General features: G+C 42.5%; 3 protein-coding genes across 3 annotated transcripts in view; 1 reads left to right on the forward strand and 2 right to left on the reverse strand.

Annotated features, from left to right (window-relative positions):
* Positions 1 to 13125, reverse strand: part of LOC126556043 (cAMP-dependent protein kinase catalytic subunit PRKX) — a 45799-nt gene extending 32674 nt beyond the window's left edge. The window contains exons 1-2 of the mRNA XM_050211212.1: positions 12747 to 13125; positions 12232 to 12626 (exon numbers count right to left, since the gene is read on the reverse strand). Coding sequence (XP_050067169.1) covers positions 12232 to 12626; positions 12747 to 13108 — 757 coding nt within the window. The 5' untranslated portion in view covers positions 13109 to 13125. The remainder of the gene's footprint in view (positions 1 to 12231; positions 12627 to 12746) is intronic.
* The window catches only part of LOC126556435 (uncharacterized), a 507197-nt gene that overhangs the window by 207686 nt on the left and 279932 nt on the right, over positions 1 to 19579 (reverse strand). The gene's annotated exons all lie outside the window — the stretch shown is intronic.
* LOC126556334 (signal peptidase complex subunit 2) lies at positions 18719 to 19560 on the forward strand. Its single transcript, XM_050211586.1, has 2 exons — positions 18719 to 18890; positions 19020 to 19560. The coding sequence occupies exons 1-2, from the start codon at positions 18837 to 18839 to the stop codon at positions 19554 to 19556; spliced, it is 591 nt and encodes a 196-aa protein (XP_050067543.1). The 5' UTR covers positions 18719 to 18836; the 3' UTR covers positions 19557 to 19560.

Below are 19579 nucleotides of genomic sequence, written 5' to 3' on the forward strand. Positions count from 1 at the left end.
GCATAAATAACTTTCGATCGGTTTGGACGATTGATGCAAGGGAAAGTTGGCACGGGCAGCGATGTTGGTGATGAGCATCATCACCAAGAGAAAACTTTTGAAGGTTAATTATATTCAATAGCAGATTTTTGTTTTGTGTTGTTCTCTATACTTCGCACACAAAGTTTAAGCTCTTTGCAGATGCTTTTAACATCGGCTTTGAAGCGGAAAATTTTAAATTGTGTTTAAGGTGTGAAGTTGGCTGACCAAAACGGGAACATTGTCGGGCTTTATATGGCATGACTAGGTATCAAATTCAGTCCAGACCGTCTGCAGGACTAAGCAAAGCCAAAGATGGTAGACCAAAGCCTTTTGAGGTTGGTGTAGTTCAATATAAAAAGAAAACGGAGTAAAGATGTACAAATAGTTTCGATTTTAACCAGGTGTTCAGATGATTTGCGCTGTATTTGTTGATTTATTTTTGGATTGAGTTGATTATTTCTTATTTATTTAATAACTTTCAAACAAATTTAAATTAACCATGCAAAGTCCTAGAGGCTCAAGAATGATAAAAAATAAGTTGTGTAAATACCAATTTTAACTAAACAAATTGTGCACGATAAACATTCTATTTGTAGCATCTGAAAATGACGGCTATCGTATCAGTTGCCAAAACTCGTCAACAAACCGTTGCAATCATTGTTTTCACCCCCAGATGAAAGAGGTGCTGCTTTGAGCCTGTTGTGTGTCGGAAGACCTGTTTGAAATGTGAACAATTCCGAAGACAGCTATTAATCCTACTTAAATTGCTGAGCCCAACGTTCGTTGCCCCCGTTTGCAGCCAGGGGGAACGAAACAAGTCCTCCTTTATCCACTCAATGTCCACGAGACTAAATTTTCGGTCGGACGGCTGAATGTCAGAGAAATAAAAGAAGAAAAAAAAAAGAAACCACTCTGACTTGGCATGATCACGAATGCCAATCGTAGCAAATCATAACACCTCACTCAGGCACACCATCCACATCCTATCAACGGTGGCCACTGCACCGGTCGCACAAAGTAGGAAAGTAAAATCCAACACGAAAACAGACCGCCCGACACTCCTGCCGTACTCTACATTTTGTTCGGGTTTTTTTGGATCACTTCAAAGCCGCTCGCAATTGCACTACGCACGATCAACAAATAAACGGCTAGATTTTTAAAGGTTTTCTGGCCTCCCACAAAACAAAAGCTACACTACACAGACCATTGATTGTGAAGAAAATGGTGTTGTTTGGTTAAGGTTCCGGGTGAAGACGGTAAAAAAGAAATACGATGAGAAATAAAGAAAACACAACTTCCAACGGGGAAACATTTTTCCACCTCCGGGATACATTCAGCTGTTAAATCGTTTATTGTTGTCGTGTGTCTGGTTGGTTTTGGGGAGGGGGGCAGCCAAGTTTGCGTGTGCGTTTCAGACGCGACCTTACGCAGCCAACGTCGTACAACAACAACGAAATCCGACAAACAGATGAACTCGCCACACGAACCTAGCCGAAAGCCGAAGGAAGTAGATTGTTCTTTATCGACTCCAATATATCATGGTCTTTGTTGGTAACGTCGACAACGCGCCATCCGTCGGTCAAGGTGGTCGGCAAACAGAATACCATAGGGCAGGTTATGGTGGGAGAGACTTTATAAATCAGACGATAGCAGTATGCAAATGACCAGTGCCAGTATTGGCGGTTGATCTTCCTTAAACGCTAGAGCCCCTGTTGCTTTTAATTACCCCCAAATAATCATCTTTTGAAATGAATCAAAAGATAAAAGAGGGAAACATTTGCCCTTCTTACTAATCGGTGGGACGTTTGTAGCGAAGGAAGGTGGCTTTGATGTGAAAGGGTCTTTGCGAAAAGACAGAGAGAGGGAGAGATGACATTACTTTCCCGGAAAGAAATCCAATTTATAGATCGTGATCTTATAAGCCTTTTTAATGAAGGCTCATTTCACGTTTGTGTTCTACTGCTGGCAACTCTCTGGAAGGGTAAAAAGGGACTAAATCGATTGCCAGATTGATTTAATTATTCCTTCGAGGATATGTCGAGCACAGTCATTTTCAAGACATTTAAACTTCAGATGGAAATTTGAAATCAATTATTTCCTTTAAAAACAAAATTTAAAAATAAAAAATCCCGAACAGCTTGATTCACTGTTCATCACCACAAAAAATAAATTATTTTCAATTCATCAGCAATTTATGCATCATACAAACAAACATCAGCCGTCGTCATTTAACCGACTCTAAATCAAATCACATCAACACTATGCTATAAAACAATGTCGTCCGACTCTATCTAAATCCGTCACTGGCCAGCTGGCACGCAAAGTACTGTCAGGCTCGTGCTTGTGCTAAACCATAACCAAACTTCCGTACACACATAATTCAATCACCGTGCGGGTTGCGGTTGCTGCCTTTTGGGATTTGTTTTGCCGGTGCCGGACGGGTGTGTATTAAAATGAATTAAATTTTTTACGTCCAACCATAACGTTCTCGTCCTGCACCCTCCACTGCGCTAGATGCGAAATATTCGCACGATGTCAAGAATTTTTCGTTTGTTTTCGTTTCGGTGCTGCCCGCCGCCTGGTTGACCGTGAAATGCAAAGTACGATCCTGATGGAGACGCCTAGTGGCGCTTAGCTCTGAACGTAATGTGCGAGCGTTTAACTTTTTTTTTCCGGGCCCAATTCCGGGGATGGTGGTCGTGATGGTGCCGGTAGTGATGGTATGTATCACTGCGCAAATGAAGCGTATGTGTCAACTCTTTCTCCTCCTAATGCACTGGCACGAACCGTAAATGTATCATCACTTGCCAAACGTACACCAGGCGTTACCGCAAGCTGTTGCATTGGCTTGTTTACAGACTGCTTCTGTGGGGCACTGGTAAGTGTTATTATTATTCTTCGTATTATTATGATAGGCTCCTATTGCGGACGCTACTATTATTATTTTAACCATGCTGAACAGCAACCCCGCAAGTGTAAATGTTTACCGAATGAGCAGTGCTGGCGGTGTTGTGCGGTTTAGGATAGAACCGGTTCGATGGTCAGTGAAAGTAAATAACCCGTTCCCCTCACCTCACTTGGTTTTTGGAACAACAAACACATGAACATTTCGCCAGTAAGTCCAGTGACGCTGACGACTTGATGACAACGATTAAAAATAGAGAGTTCGGACTAGGTTAACCCTGAAAAGTGCTCCCGGGATTCCTTGTAGTAAAAGAGCGAAGGGAAAGTTAGTTTTTTGCTGCTGAAACAGTACACACCACGATATGCGTCTTCCGTCAAGGAATTGATGATTATAATACAACGCTAAGCTTGTCGATAAAAATGTTTGCTACATAAAAACAACTGTTAACCTGGCTATGTGTGTTAAGGTAGCGCCATAAACTGTGACAATACTGTTTGCCCAATAAAATTCATCATACTCGCACCACAAAATAAAAACCACCGTACGTGCCTTGTAAAACACACCCGAACTCGTACCGCGAGCGCTGTGAGGCAATTAAAACGGTTATCCGTGTGGTGGGCTTGATATCTTTATGTCCTGTCTTACATCCGGTGAAATAATCAGTGAAACATGTCACGCGAATAAAGTTAATCTCGTGAAATAGGTTAACGCGAAACGCGGGATTAGAGTCATCCTTGTGACATCTGCAATCCTTGTGACATACGGCTGGCAGGGAGACTGGGTGACATTTACTACGAATCACACGTTGCGCGATCGCTCTCGATCATTTCGTCCCCGTCTCAACCACCATCTAGCATCATTCTGAATCTTCCCTTGTTACCTCCTACATCAACAGATTGAGTGACAAAATGTCTATTAATATTGGTGAAGTCGGCAAAAACTTCTCCGCATCCACGTTAAGATGAGGACGCGGGCAACCTACTGTGCGTGATGGAGAAAAGGGGGAGTAAAACTACGTATGTTTTACCGTCTGACCAGGGCAGAGAATGATGAATATGCTCCAACTGCATACGCATGAATGCACACGGATCGCTCGCGGATCGGCGCGAAATGGATGCTGGACTTTGGCCAAATCTTTGACCAGCAACGTCACCGTTTGTGAGGAAGATAAATGTGTTTGTTAACAGAGTCGCACATCAAATAATAGGCCGATTTATGTGTAGGTAATTGTGGTGCAAACAACTAACAGATTTCCCTTCCTAGTAGATTGGAATTTACTTTGGATGTATAAATGTGATCATAATATATTTTCAGAATGAAAACAAAACAAATTATTGATGAAAGCTTAGTAGAATTTACAAAATGATTTATTATTTCATTTATTTTCATATTTTCCTTCATCCACCTCAACCATTATCATATTGAGGGATCCACCCAACCGTAGCTACCCAAATGCTGGATGTTTCATATCACAAAGACACAACAATTAAGGGCTTGCTTAAATGGAAGATTTGTTCGTACGAAGGCATATTTCAGTCACCTCACGGTGTGTACAACTCTTCAAATACTGGCGCTCTATCGCGGCCTTTTCGTTGTGAATATTAGATCTAAGTCTGTCTGAGCGTCGAATATCCTAGACAAGATACACATTGTTGGTTGGATTGTTTATAGTGAATTTGAGTCGGCAGATTTTATTCGTTTCCTACAGATAAACTATTAATACAAAACTTCACATTCGTCTCAGCTACCAATAGACTTTTTTGTGCAACCATTTCATCCAAGAACTTTAATAATTCAGTATGACGATGGTGCAAAGGAAGCTTGTAAACCTTTTTTTTACGGATAGACACGGTGTCCTTATTGCTACTCGTATTAAGCAACTCGAAATTGGATGCAATTTGAAGATAGAATGATTCTTAAATACCAACCTTTTGGTCAAACTTTTATGCATTTAGCTATCTTTTTAAATGCATTTTTGTCACCGTTTCAGTCTAATCTATTTTGTTATCTCACAAAAATAGCAAAAGAACTAAAACACTTCAGTGCGTTGTAAAATCGATTGTCGTTAACAGTGAATTTTCTATAAAAATTCCGTTGCTGGTATATCACCCCAATACACCTTGAAAGCTGTATGATTGATTTGTTTACCTTCAATCAAGCCTCCAATAAAAAAGGAAACCGATAGAATACCAATTGACAGGGCAGTGCAGCACTGCCGAAGTGCCTTATAAAATGTGATATAGAAACCTAGATACGTACGTACTATTTGCCAATGTGTCAATGTTTAGCGGAAGCAATCAAATAAATTTACTTCAATTCGCTTGTGTCCAATAGGATGCAGGTCAATGTCACAAATCGTTTTGATGTGTTGTATGAGTGATTGAACCGGAGTGTTGAACTAAACTGAAGGGAGAGAAATGATTTTTTTTTTCACGTGCGATCCATAACTGCGTTTATACTATTTTTTCAATTCATATGCACACATAATTTACCTGTTTTTTTATGAAAAAGGGAGGTAAAACAGTATGCATATCAAACAATAAAACTGCTCCTATGTTTTGGGACACATTTGTTCATTTCAATGTATCTCCTTTGAAAGTAAACATAATTTCATACAAGCTTTTTTGACACATGACAAAGCTTGTGCAATGATGATGATGAATGATGGAAATCTACACAGCTACAGGCAAAAATAAAACTCTTCCTTCGCACCATCCTTAATTGCACTACTTTTGCTACGGGAAACAGGCTAAAGTATACCTTTTCCACTACCCAAATGCTTGCGATTTCACGATAATCGGCCTCTAATGATCGCAACAACAAAAAAAAACCCTCACAAAATAACCCTGCAAAGCTTTAATGGTCAGTGGCGTGACGGAAGTTGAAGAGGACGAAAAGTTTCCTTCTTCTTTACCCGTAAGCAATCAGCCACCCGTCATTTCGTCCCCAATTTCGAGGTCCACTTGAAGGAAACCAACAGGAAGCACGCATTACGACGTTTCTGCAGGATCATTGTGCAGGTGGGTAAAGTAGACAAGCGGGTGTCGTAATTGCTCAGCACAATTACAACCTAACGAATCGGGAAACGATCGCTAAAGAATGGGATAAGAAAATCATTTACAACGGTCCACCGTGATTTTGGAAATCTGTGACATTCGACATTAATTGCTGTGCAATGCGTCAACAGCGAGCAATATTTACACAACATCCCGATCACGGCTCAATCTGATGTTTCCCTGTTTGCTCTTGTAACGAACTGGAAAAGCCTAAGGGCGAAGATATCTTTTTTCCTTTTTTCCCGTTGCTGCCCTTGTAGTTTCCTTTTTTTAATTGACCTTTAAAAATGTGCCTTACCGACAAATGTTTTTTTTTTCCTAATTAGAACGATACAATTAACCTTGACGTTCAAATTCCCTGTCGGATCAGTTGTATCGCAAACATTTTCCGTTCTAAATAATTGGACAAATATTTTGCACCATTGCAACTGCTCTCATTAAGAGTACGCTCCCTCCCCTTCCTTGGGTGCCATAGCCTTAGCGGAAAGCTAAAACTGAATGAACTCTGCTCTTGCGTGCCGTGGTCATATTCTGTGCACAAGTGTCATCAATCTAAATGCTACTCTAATAGCATAACCTGCAATGGATGTAATAAAGCTTCATTTGTGGCCGTCAGGGAAAAGGAGGTTCCAACCTCTGCGGACAAGACTTAACCATTTAGAAAAGAATAAAACTTTCCACCATTGGCTACGTCAATGACCGGCACACCGATGGACGACGCATGTGTGTCTAGTCAGATTTTTACAGCTCTTCCTTCCCACAGGTCCACAGGACACCGCCTTGTTGCTTTCCTCATCGCATTAGCTCCCATGCAAAGTGCCGCACGTATTGGGACTGTGCATTTTGTAGCACGCTACCGGATTTCTGTTTCCTCGTAACGGCCGACGGACGGCCGGGAAGGTGCAGTGAAATTAGAAATAAATCAAACAGCTGGCCGCCGACAGCGTCTAAATCTAAAGCAAACAAAATGCCGCAAACTCAACACACCACACGACAAACTCAGGCTGCACCGCCAGAAAGCCGGTTCTGTTTCTCCCGCAAAATAAAAAACAAGTAAGGTAAAACCAAACACCCAAACCGTACGGAGCAACTTAAAAACAATAACCGCAAATAAATGACAGCTTGAATTAGCATAACGGGGGCCCAGAACAGTGGTCCCGGCGCGGTGGACGGACGTTCCGCGATGATGTCGAGCGGCCAGTATCCGGCGCCGGAAGTGGACGTAAATAGTCGGGAGTTGAGTTCCACGTCCAGACGCACACGTATGGCATTGCGACGTCTCTTCCGTACGAATTTTCCGGTGACGACATTTAGCAGTGGCAATTGCACTGAATGTCCGCCGCTTAGTCAAGTGGGTAGAAAGTAAAACCTCAAATGCCGTCAACACGATGAGGTAGTCGAGAATTTTTTATGGTATTGATGTCGCTTTCAGAAAGTTGACCAATTTTGAACTGCACATAAATGTACTGCGCGAAAATAGTGTGTGTATTTCGGGAGATAGCAAAAAACGTGCGGCACATCAAAAAAGGGACTTATTGACCTCACCACAGAGAAGTATGCCCTTTGAACTAAACATAAGTAATTATAAATAGAATCGCTAGAAAAAGATTGTTTCTTCCAATTTTAACTCCATTTTCCAACAAAAGCGATCTCAATTGTACATCCTCCAATGAACATTTCCTCGATCTTTGCCAATGAAAAGTGAATATCGGACGATGACCGCACATTAGCTCATCATTTCGATGCTCATCTTTACCTCTTCTCACAACTCGGAAGCTCTCAAAATGCGAAAATGGCGGCACCGATTACCGATCGAATCCCACCGATCGATCGATGACTAAGCGTTGACGAAACGAGACGAGTAGCAGACGCCACCAGACGTATCGGCTTGGTCGGCCATTCAATGGAACCACTCCCGCGTTACATAATCGTTTCACCGCCGGGAAATGGTGGTGCGTTTCCCGGATCGTTCTAGTTACGCGCGAACGATTCCGATTCGCCACCTCCGTTCATTTCGTTCTGCTGGAGTGCTCTCGAATTTCAAGTGTGCCGTGGAATTACTTTGCAGAAAGTGCGATGATGGCCTACCGGGACAGAGTGCGAAGCATGGTAAGCAAGGAGAGAAAGGTGAATGTATATTGTTTATTTATACTATCGCATCAAGACGATTAGCAACCGTTTGGTGCTAGAGCTGTGGTCCGAGGTTGTATTGCTTAGCGCGTCACTACGCATCCACTTTTAGGGTCACTTAAAGCAGTTGCACTACGGGCTAAGGAAAACAGATAACGACAATTATCGCAACTTCGGTGCTTACCGAACTTCAGTGAGCTGGTTTCGGTGACCGAAAGTATCATTATAATATAATCAAACGCATCGCGGTGTAATGGAACGGAATGTATAAAGCACAGTACATCACACCAAACACATGAATCCAAAACGGAACTCATACTCACGATTCTACCTCACCGACGATTGTACCGATGATTGATCACGTACGATCGATCGATCGATTCTGGCTAACGAGAACCCATCCGCTATGGACGTCAGCAGCACGGTCAGAATCCAAAACCGATCTGCCAGTCAGTCCGTCAATCATGGCGCTGACATTTTCAATCTAGTGCCTTCGGTAGCGTATAAAAGGCGGAAGGAACAACACACGTACTAGGACGACATGTACGTCGAGGTAAGGAACACATTCAACCGCCGCACGGGGGTTAGGATATTTTTGGTGCACTTTGATGGTTGGTTCGTATCAAAACACATAAAACCACACACCTAATGCGTTCCAGCTGCGCTCGATGAGTGAAAGTATGCCATCAGCTCGGTTGAAGTTTGCGCCGCTTAACCGCCATCATCGGGCCGAATGAATAATGTGCAATGCGAGGAATCGTTCTGCTGAGTCAAACGGCAGGATTATAACGAGTGGACAGATTTTGCACGATCGTTTCGCCCCATCGTTCATCATGGTTATGCCGGTTGGTAGAAAACACGGGGTTTCGGGACTACGCAGAAACCTCTCGCAAAACGTATGCCAACAGGTGTTTTCCGGCGGTGTCACTGTGTGCCATGTGTCGTGCATAAACACGAATCCGGTGGACATGGAGAATGGCAGAAATGGTGGGGAAGAGTAAGTTTATTTTCAATCTGTCCACCATGAGCATGTAACATCAACGGTCCGTGACCGTACGGAAGGACCGCTTCTTCACGGGAAGATAAAACTTGGCCAAAAAAAAAAACACACACACACACATGGAGACAAATTCAACTCCAGGTGGAGGATGGAGATGGAGATGGACCTGAGAAAGATTCAACCCACATGCAACTGAGCCGTTTCGGCGATGAAGAGCATCTTCTCTTTCTCGTTGTTGTTACTTTGTCAACAAACATAAGAATCATATAATCCATATTTTTCCTAAGAATGCAAAAAAAAGAAGGAAAGAAGAAGACTGCCGATTTGTGGAAGTGTATCTGTTTATTTTGTCCACCGAATGGAAGGCAAGGACACATGTCTGATTTGTGACGTTCCATGTTTGTCACCCTTTTGGGATAGCCGAGGAGGCGATCTGAGCTTGAGCATGTGTGTTTGTATTTACAGATGGTGGCAGATGGTTTTATTTTCCGTACGCCCACGATTTAGAGTTCTTATTTTTATTTAAAATGTAGAAAGCAACCATCTTAAATCTCTGCTCTTCCATCCTTCGAAGCGTCCCTTTTGAGGGGCATGCTGTGCCCATCCATATTGGTAAACAGGTAACTAGCAAACAATTAATGACCTGTCTCCAGTAACGCTTCACCAGAAATTGATCGCATTATCAAACTTCGCAGTAAATACCATTCTAAAAACGTTCCATTGAAGGTTTTGTCTCGAGCCGGGGACAGGAGATTGAACCTCGCCCCTGATACGATTTACCAGGAAAAGCTAGCCAAAGAAAAGCTTTCGTTCATTGATTTGTTTCTTCTTAGGAATACCAAAACCCACCACACAATCTTCGCGCGTTCGCATTGCGTGGGCAGACAGGAAAGAATCCATTTTTCTCATTAGCGTCCGAATTAATTGGATATCATTGTCAACGGCTTTACCGTTATCGTTTTGCCGCCGTTTGCTACGGAAAGGTGCTAAATAACTAACTGCTCCGGCACCGTACCTAAACAAGGAACGCCATGGTGGAGGCGCACGCATTTGATGGACACCACTAACAGCAACTGTCACGAGAATGATGTGATAGCAAAAGGAAGCGCGGCAACGACATACACACATTACATGACAATCTTGCGCATAGAATCTCCACTACAGGTGTCCCTCCCTGGCCTACTGTTTCGCATACTGTGCCCCGTATACGGGAGGTCCCACCATCACATACCGGTGAAAGTGAACTCACATTGACGTGGCGGATGTATCATGCTTAAACTACACTGTTGGCGTTGTCTTTCTGTTGTCAGATTGGTTCTCATCAAACACCGGGCAGCAACGCCGGTTGCCCCTGTGGTTGACACTTGCAATGATGGATGGTGATGGACGTGAGACCAGTGCGAGGCCGCATCGTCACCGGTTAAAAGCATTTTAAAGTGATGTCCGTAAACTATCGACGAATGGTGCGATTGCATCGGCACCGGTGATCTTGGCAGTGGTTCCGAAACTGTGTTAGCCGGAAAACTACAAAGTAATTTTTGCCTGGGTGGTCCTACCGGCTATACAACGATCCAGAGTAAAAAGTGCCCTCTTTTTTTTTTTTTGACTAATTTCTGGAGATTCGATCAATTGGCTCGGTGCCCAGATTCGTTGGCTGGTTTTACTAAAACCGCTGCTATTCATCATGCGAGTTGAAAGTTTATGTTAGAGATCGAGGCATTCTGGTCAAAATGCCCACAGAAGAAACATTATCGTAACGATAATTATTGAGCTGAGTTTATGAGATACTATCGATCAGTTACGATGGTACACAACAGCGTCTTGTAAATAAGATTTTTATGGAGCTAACGAATTTTGGACGTCTGCTCAAATTAACTATCTTCTCATTTCTGAATTCCACACGGACAATGTGTCCTTGCTGACTGCTGTCGACGTTGTCTTAAGCACACATACTAGCTGCATTTGGACCTTGGAGACCTTGGGCCAAGCATCGGTTGATCGTTGGAAATAAAATGGAAAACCAGCAGCGATCCTGCTGGGCATTTTCATCTGCAAGCACGTCATCCGAACACCTTGTACCAAGTGACCGTCAAGTGTGTTCCCTCTCTGCTTGCAAGCAACCGCCAGTAAAGATCCAACCTCCCAATGGGAAATTAATGCAGGGACACAGGTTGGCCTGAAATCCCGCAGACTGATCAGCGTCATAATAAATAAAAATGTTTTACGATCATGTCTCCCACCGTCCTCATTCTTGGGATGCTTGGTACGTATAAGCTACAGAGTACGCTTTGGGTGGACATTACAGTAGTAGTGGTATGGCGCGATTTTCCCGCTTCAATTTTGAACTTGATTGTTGGACGATAGCAAAAAGGAGAGGGGTGGGTAGGGAGTGTAGGGAGAGGTAGTAGAGGAACCATACACCAAAAACTCTTTCCAACAACGCTCTAACTAACAACCTATGTTCGATCGGTGGCCGTGTTTGTCTACTGCCGCCACACCAACCCTGCCAGCTGCTTGTTCAGTTTTTGATATTTTGTTATTATGACAGCGTTCCTTCTCGTTCGCACGGAAATGAAAACAATTTTCCCAGCCATTGTACGAAGAGAAGCGCAAAAAAATGAACCAAAACCCCCACACGAACTGATACAATAACAGCTTCTTCGGTATGAGAGCATTTTTCAGAGCAAAAGAGAACGCACGCCATTGGCAGTGCATATGAGTGAGCGTTGAATTATGGTAGAAATTGATGGCGGTCCGGATGATCCGGCTCATCTGAGAGAACCGAAAGAATCACGATTTATTTTTACGATCATTCCATTTGTTACCTTCTTGTGTCTGGGGAGGGGTGGTATGGCTGGATTAAAGCCACCAACACTCCACACTTGATGCAGCGGTTATCTTAAGGAGTGATGACGATGATTGGTAGTTCAAAATGGAGTCATCTGACCACTACCATCCCGACATTGAACGTGGCCGATGATGAAGGAAGTTGTAGCTATTTAGCAAAACAAATTGATGCATCATCCATTTATCCACATAAGCAATACAGACTGCAACAACATGTTCATCCTCAAATACTAAGAGTAAGATATTACGCCACTTAATCAATCAGGACTTACCTATCGTTTTCAGTATTTGAAAATCATCCAAAGCATAGTCCTCCGGTTGTTTGCGGCGAACAGCTGCGCCGATATTATTATTCTTATCAGATAGATCGCCACCATCATCATCGCTATCGCCGCCGCACCGATTATCATCACCATCGTCAGCGTCAACAGGAGCACCTCGGGCTGGCTGTTGCCGGTTGCCGGAACCATTCTGACGGTGCTGCTGTTTTTCCACCACCGAGCTTAGCTCGTCCGGATCGTCCTCGTCACCGTCCGCGGAGGAGGTGGACGCTTGTTTGCGGGTATTTCTTGGCGGGCTGTGGCGGCGCAACGCTTTCTCACTGTCGGAGTTCTCGTCCTCTTCCTCGTCGTCCTCCTCGGATTTTCCTTTCTCGCCAACGGCTAGCCTATGTAGTGCAAGGGAAAAAATATGTAAACAGAAGAAAAATATCAATATCCTGCTGTAGTAAAGTACTTAAGAATGAATTCCCCAACCGGAATCCGGATTGTGGTAATAGAATACACACCTCAATCGAACACTTTCTCCCTGGCGACGATCACCCCGTACACTGTCCGCTTCCTGCTCGTCGTCCTCGTCCTCCTCTTCGTCCTCCTTATCCTCCTCGTCGTCTTCCTCTAGATCACGCTCTTCCTCCTCCTCTTCCTCCTCCTCCTCCTCCTCGTCGTCGTCTTCCTCTTCGCCGCTAAAATCGGACTCGAGAGGATCGGTCGATTCGCCACCGGAATTGGCACTTCCCGCCGATTTGACGCTGTCGTTAATGCTAAGCTTTTTAATGCCCGTACCGCAGCTGTTGAGCGTTACCGACACCGTGGTCGATGTTTCCGAGGGGCGCAGCGTGTAACCGGTGAGTCTGGGCGAGGAGGACATTTTTTTAACGCTGATCTAGTTTTTTTTTTCTATCGGCTTATCGCTAATCCAACACGTGTGGCAATGGATTGCAGAGTCTACGTAAAAAAGTTTGCCGGGAATTTCCTGACCACACTGGGGTTTTTCCACCGAAAGAGTGGAAATTTTTTTACAATTGTATAAAAACACTTCTTCTGTCCTCAGGGGAGTGTTTGAGTATCATGCGTCAGAGTACGAACCGGAAACGGTGGACAGCGACGGGTGTGGTGGCGGTGTTCGCGAAAGGAAGTAGATGATGGTGAAAGGAAGACTGAAATAGAGAGAAAAAAAAGTTACGGATCGTCAAAACAACGACGAAACATGATCGTTCGTATCGTCCCTTGATAAAGAGCACAAAGATGACACGCTCAAACGAGACATTCAAATGCAAAAATACAACAAGTTCGATAAATCACCTAAATGAAGACGGTAATTACCATTTTGTATGACCTGCAAAGAGTAGGATCCTTTTATAAAAATAGGAAGATATTGTTTGGTCTTTCCTAGCCGAGTGGTCACATTCTGCGCTTTTAGAGCAAACGTTACGGATTATGGTTTAAATCTATTTTTAACACGTTAGTCATCGCTTGATTCCATATATCAAAAGTAACACCCACAACCACAATGGCCCCCTGATCTCTACTGATCCAGCATTCGTGATATCTTCTCGCGACGCTTTTGTTCGTCTTATCGCCAGCCCCCGAGTGGCGTTAGATTGGTGACTTGCAACACCGATGAAAGATGAGAACTGAACATTCACTCTTCACGCTGCACAGATTTATAGCTGTCAGTAAAAATATTCAGATAAAACCGCCATCAGCTGGCCGGCAGCAGTGCACGGGATGATGCGAGCAAAACAAATATTTTTGCTATTCTCTCTTTTGAGAGTTGTTGTCCCCACATTCGGCATGATCATGTACAGGGTAGACTACACAAGAAAGTCGTCAGGAAGATCACCTTTTACGGGGGGAAAGGGGTTTGATTAAGCGAGTCCCGTGTGTGTCTAAAATTCTTACACTTATATTGACCGCTGTCTGTCGTAAATTAGCGGACAAGTTTTGTGTCTTTATGCAGTGTGCAAAGTCCACGCACATGGTACTTAAAAATTACAGCTGATTACTGGCGTGTAGAGGACACCCGGCGTTAGCTACTGGTTACGTTTAATGGTGCAATAAATTTTTATTCTATTCTGATGGGCCACCAACATAGCCAGACTTTGGATTGAAAAAAAGGAAATATTTAACAGCACTGCTTTATTCAATTATTAAAACAGTTAATCAAAGCTGCTGCAAAACAGCCTGTTAACTCTTATCATAAATTCAACATTCAACATCATTCAACATCATTCCTAAGAAATATTTTATTTGTACATGGACTTTATGTGCTTTGAGAAGTTGAGCGCATCAAAGAAAATGTTGATGAACTCATACCTGGATTTACTTACTTGGCTTTCATCGTATAGAGTACTGAAGATTTCAGAGAGCCAATTCGTGTACGCGGCTGTGCGCATTATCTTGAAACATCGTTTGGTGTCCGTCTACTAATATTGAGGGTTTCATGCCGACGGATCGAAAACAAGGTCTAAACAAAGGCGACTTTGGTGCTTCAATTGTCAATTATAGCACGCTTCAAAATCCCTACATCATATTAATCCTCAATACAATAGCTGAAGACCTCCTACTGTTTTACATAACATAAAAATGAGATTGTTAAGCCAATTTCCGGCGAATGGAATTATTTTCTTTAGTAAAATTTAGTCGTAAAAAAAACATTTAAAAAACGTTCCTCTAATGATTTAAATCATTAAATACACGCTTAAATCTCTTTTTCTTTTCTGATGAAAACATGGCCATAGCACAAAACACCATAAAATAAGACCATTAATCAGTTTAGAAAATTCAAACAAAAATGTTTTCTTAGTGTTGGGCATCTTCTTTATACTTCATTCAACGCTAGAATTGGGTAGCTAAGATAAAGAAAGATGCCTTTTTTGAGGTCACAAATTTTTCAAAATTTTTAGTATTATCATTTAGTATGTACTTATGCATGAAAACAAATTTGCAATAGATAGTTCAGATGCATATGAATATACTACCAACATTTGGTAACGTTATACGAAGCAAAAATATCGCAGGCAGCAGTGTATAAATTGGACACAAAAGTGTTCTAAATCTATTGACCTGCACTGTTTGTGTTAAAAAACGTCGTAGAATTCTTTAGATGACGTTTATTACTAAGACAGAGAATCAAAAATTTAGTCTACGCTCTAGGTACGGTTTTCTAAGCAGTGGTTCTAAAGGCAGACTGATCACTGGGCCGGTGCATGTTGCCCTTTTACGTCGTTTCTTCTTGCTTTTTGTATTATCTTATTTCCTATATTTCCTCGTCACTGACAGGGCGTTGGAAACCTTATAAAAGTTTCCAACAGGTTGCATTTCTAATTTTACTCATTTTACTTATTTCAGATGGTTTGACCACTTCTATTATTTTATTAATTGAAATTCCTTACCTATTTTTCCTTTCTCAAGTTATTCCCTCTTCAATTTTTGTGTTATATTTATATTTCCCGCTCTCTTTTTCTTTTTCTTTTTATTTTCGTATCTTTATGTCTTTTTACGTCAAATTTCAAATTGCTGCCTGTAAACCAGACATTTTGATTGAATATTAAATAATAAAATATAACCGGAAATGCCCAGGATAAGGCAAAATCCAAGAAGGAAATGCCTTGTGAAATTTGTAATTATTAGTCAACACATGCGGAGTTAACCATACGGCAAGGAGCCATCATCTTGGTGTTAAATTAAAAAATAAATATAAAAATAAATTAACGCAAACTTTCCATACAACAATCGTTGTAAAGTACAATGCACATCGACCATTACATCAGTCGAAATCACTTTCATTCATTCAATTAATTGAAAGCGTTAGCAACCATTCATCAACACAGCCGCAAGATGCCGCAAAGTGTCCAAAGCATTCTTTACGCTCTGATAAGAACAATCGTAAATCCTTTACACCGTTTCTAATCTTACTTACCGCCTTGTTGAAGTACAAAAAAAAAACGTTAACACCAGAGAATGGGAAGTCCCCAGCGCCCAGTTTTTCTCTCCGTTACACCGTTGAGTGGAAAATTTGTTTGTTGTCGCCCCTTCAAATGAAGAATCTATCCGACGACTAGCGCTGACTGGCTTTTCCCAATTTTTCGAACTGAATAATCTAAGCCGCCGATTTCACTTCACAAAAGCACACTCACGCACACACACACAAATTCGTCGTTTTACGTTACTAAGCAACCGGCACGCTGACACACACAGACACATACAAACTTCTCTTCTCTTTGGTACCGCGCACGTGAACGACTTGATGGCTTTGTAAAGATGCAAAAATATGTTCACATTTTCACTTTATCTTTCCGCTTTCCACATGTCATTTGCTAAAAATTGTGCATTCATAGCATTTTATTTTCCGTTCGATTTTCCGGCCCTATCGTCAATGTGCGAAACAGATGCGAGGCGGTGCCCTAATGATAGCTACCGGTGGTTTTTCGGGGCCGTTTTTTTTGTTTTTACTATAATCTTACTTGGCAATTACTTGGGCCACCTCACTTGTGCGTATAGAGACCGGCGGTAGAAAGTAAGTCAAGCGAAAGAAGAGCAAAACACAAACGCCTCGAAACAATGCCAGAGACACGTGCTCAAAGGCACAGGCCGAGCAGACACAAGCTTCTGCCGGAGAGAGAGAAAAAATCACTGCACTTCCGCGGTACGATTTTCCGAACTGCCAAACAAATAATTCCCCGAAACTGGGGAAAAGATTTTCGCGATTTGATTTGAATTTTTCTATTTACCCACTTACACGTTGTTTACTTTCTCTGGCAAATTTTCCTTTTTGTACCTCGCTTAATCAAAACTGTAGAGAATATCAATGGCAGCGAATCAGTACTTACGCACCCCCTAGAAACTGTGTCTCGTTAATCACTTTAACCGAATGGCAAATTGTGACCGTTTCACTTAAAAGACTTTATGTGTTAATGCTTCAAACCTTGGGCAATCACTGTTTTATGTAACTAGTTGGCACACTTTTTGAAACGTTTTACTATCAGGTAAACAACAACTCATTTAACCGTAGCCCATTAATGTTGTTCGATTTCAACATTACACCAACTGCCGTTAAAATGCGACCGGCGTATTGCTGGTATCGTCGATCAAAACTCTGAGGTGCGTATTTGCTTCGTGACCGTTCACGATAAGCTCTCTCTTCGAACTGAAACATTCGAATCGCTCGCGCTGTTTTTGCGCGCGCGGAGCAACAATTTTAAAACACTTGGTGTCCATTGCAGGGTTTTCCCTGTGTGACAGTGAAGAGAATATTGGTTATACCCATACGTATTGAGCGAATGAGAGACCAAAGGTATTTCTTAGTTTTGATGAAAAGGAAAAGGGAACTCGGCAGATGAGGTAATACGGGTGGCCACGGTACTTATTGCGTTCGCTTATATATGTACTAAATTTTGTAATTGACTAAACGCATTGCGGATTTTACTATGATGGAAGAATAATAGGGAAATTAGTTACATATACTCTCAGATATTCGGTTTATAGATAATTCTGTACAAATTTATTCTTTCAGAAGATTTGTCTTTTATTTGATCCAATGATTAAATTTTGCATTTTGCTCTCGAATGTTTTTTACGATAAGTGTTTGAAACATTTCTTTCCAAAAAACTCAGTCACTTGTTTGGTGTTGCAACCAAAACTGTCATCCTATTCATCTGTTAAATAGCATACAAAATCTTAAATAAACGGATGACCAAAAATCGCCTCTGGGGAGACGATTATGTCGGCTAATATTGGAGTTTTTCTGCCGTTAATGGTCTTCGGGGTGGTGCGAAGGTGAAGATGACAGCGGCGTCGGTCGTCAAATGGCTGGATCGGGTTTCAAATCCCAGCCGGGCCGTTCCTCCGTAGTACGGAAGGTCAGTGCTCAATACGCGGTATCAGCAAGTCTAGTAAGTCACGAAATGACCGGCGTGACCTATATTTCACAGAATAATGCCATCCACTCATGTGATAACACATAGTGAGTCTTTTAACCAGTTCCGATCTACTGTCGAAAGGGATCATATTAGGTATAAGGGTTTGAATTGGAAAATAAAAAACTTTAGAGTTTGATACATTTGATAATACGGCGTAAGCCTTCATACTTAAAATAAATAAGTTTGATACACTCGACGACTGGTTGTGTTGATAAAATAGACAAAACCCCTTCAATTATCTATAGATATTGACTCTTTTTGAGAAAGTGTCCCAATAGGATTGTCAAAATTGAAGAAATTGAAGTCTAGGATGCCTGAACTGGCCGTAATATTGGTCTATTCTTTAATTGCACGAAAGAAAGAAACAAGCTAGCACAGCAGGATCTCTATCATCTTCTCTCCATTTATATCTCTCTCCTTTAAAAGGAATTCGCTCGACTCGACGAAAAAGTATCACTAGCAGAGTACCACCTTGTGGTAATTCAGTTCCTTGGGTACCAGGGTGTAGAAATGTCAACTTGACTTGTCAAGCCCGAAAGCGTCATCAACTCCTTGGCAACACTGTACGGTGCACAATCGAAAACAGAAATATCTGCTGCCGGCTACTTTATCTCCTGTTTGTAGATTTGCTAAGATCCTTTTCCAGTTCCACTGCTCACACCAGAACGCTTCGATATGTCCAACAAAAACAAGAAGCAATCGGAAAATGCCCCAGCTAAGGAGGACGAGGTAAGTAACGGCGGGTCACAGATGTGTTGCTCTCCCTCGGGGGAAAACGGGACACGTCACAGATTTCTGCAACGAGATGCATAGCTAACCAACTGTTTTCCTGTTGAAATGCATTCCCGCTGTGTGTAGGTCGTTCAGATCAACAAATGGGATGGAACTGCGGTTAAGCACGCGCTGGACGATTCGGTGAAAACTGCTCTGATGGAGCACAGCAACATGAAGGAACATTTCGCCATCATCGATGGGCGACTGTTTATTTGTGCGCAGGCGGTTGCGATCGCCCTGGTGGCACTCGGTTATGACTATCAGTATTCGTTCCCCGCCTCGAAGCCGGTACTGATCGTGTGCGTATGCTGCTACTTCTTCTTGATGGGTGTGCTGACCATCTACACGACATACGTGGAGAAGGGCATCTTTGTGGTGGGCAACCAGAAAGATGGCAATGGCAATGTTAAACGGTGGCAAGCCAGTTCGGACATGAAGAAGTATGACGATAAATATGAGCTAACGGTACAGCTGAGGGATTCACGCGGAGTTCGGGAAGCTACGGTCACCAAGTCCGTGGCAAACTTCATCGATGTGAACGGTGTTGTGCTGGATGATCTGGTGGCCAGTGAGGTTAACCGTATTTTGAATTCTTTGAACGCCGATCGCAAGGATAAGTAAGCGGGCTAACGTATACATACGCT

The sequence above is a fragment of the Anopheles maculipalpis genome, chromosome 2RL (genome assembly GCF_943734695.1).
Source record: "Anopheles maculipalpis chromosome 2RL, idAnoMacuDA_375_x, whole genome shotgun sequence".
NCBI lineage: Eukaryota > Metazoa > Arthropoda > Insecta > Diptera > Culicidae > Anopheles > Anopheles maculipalpis.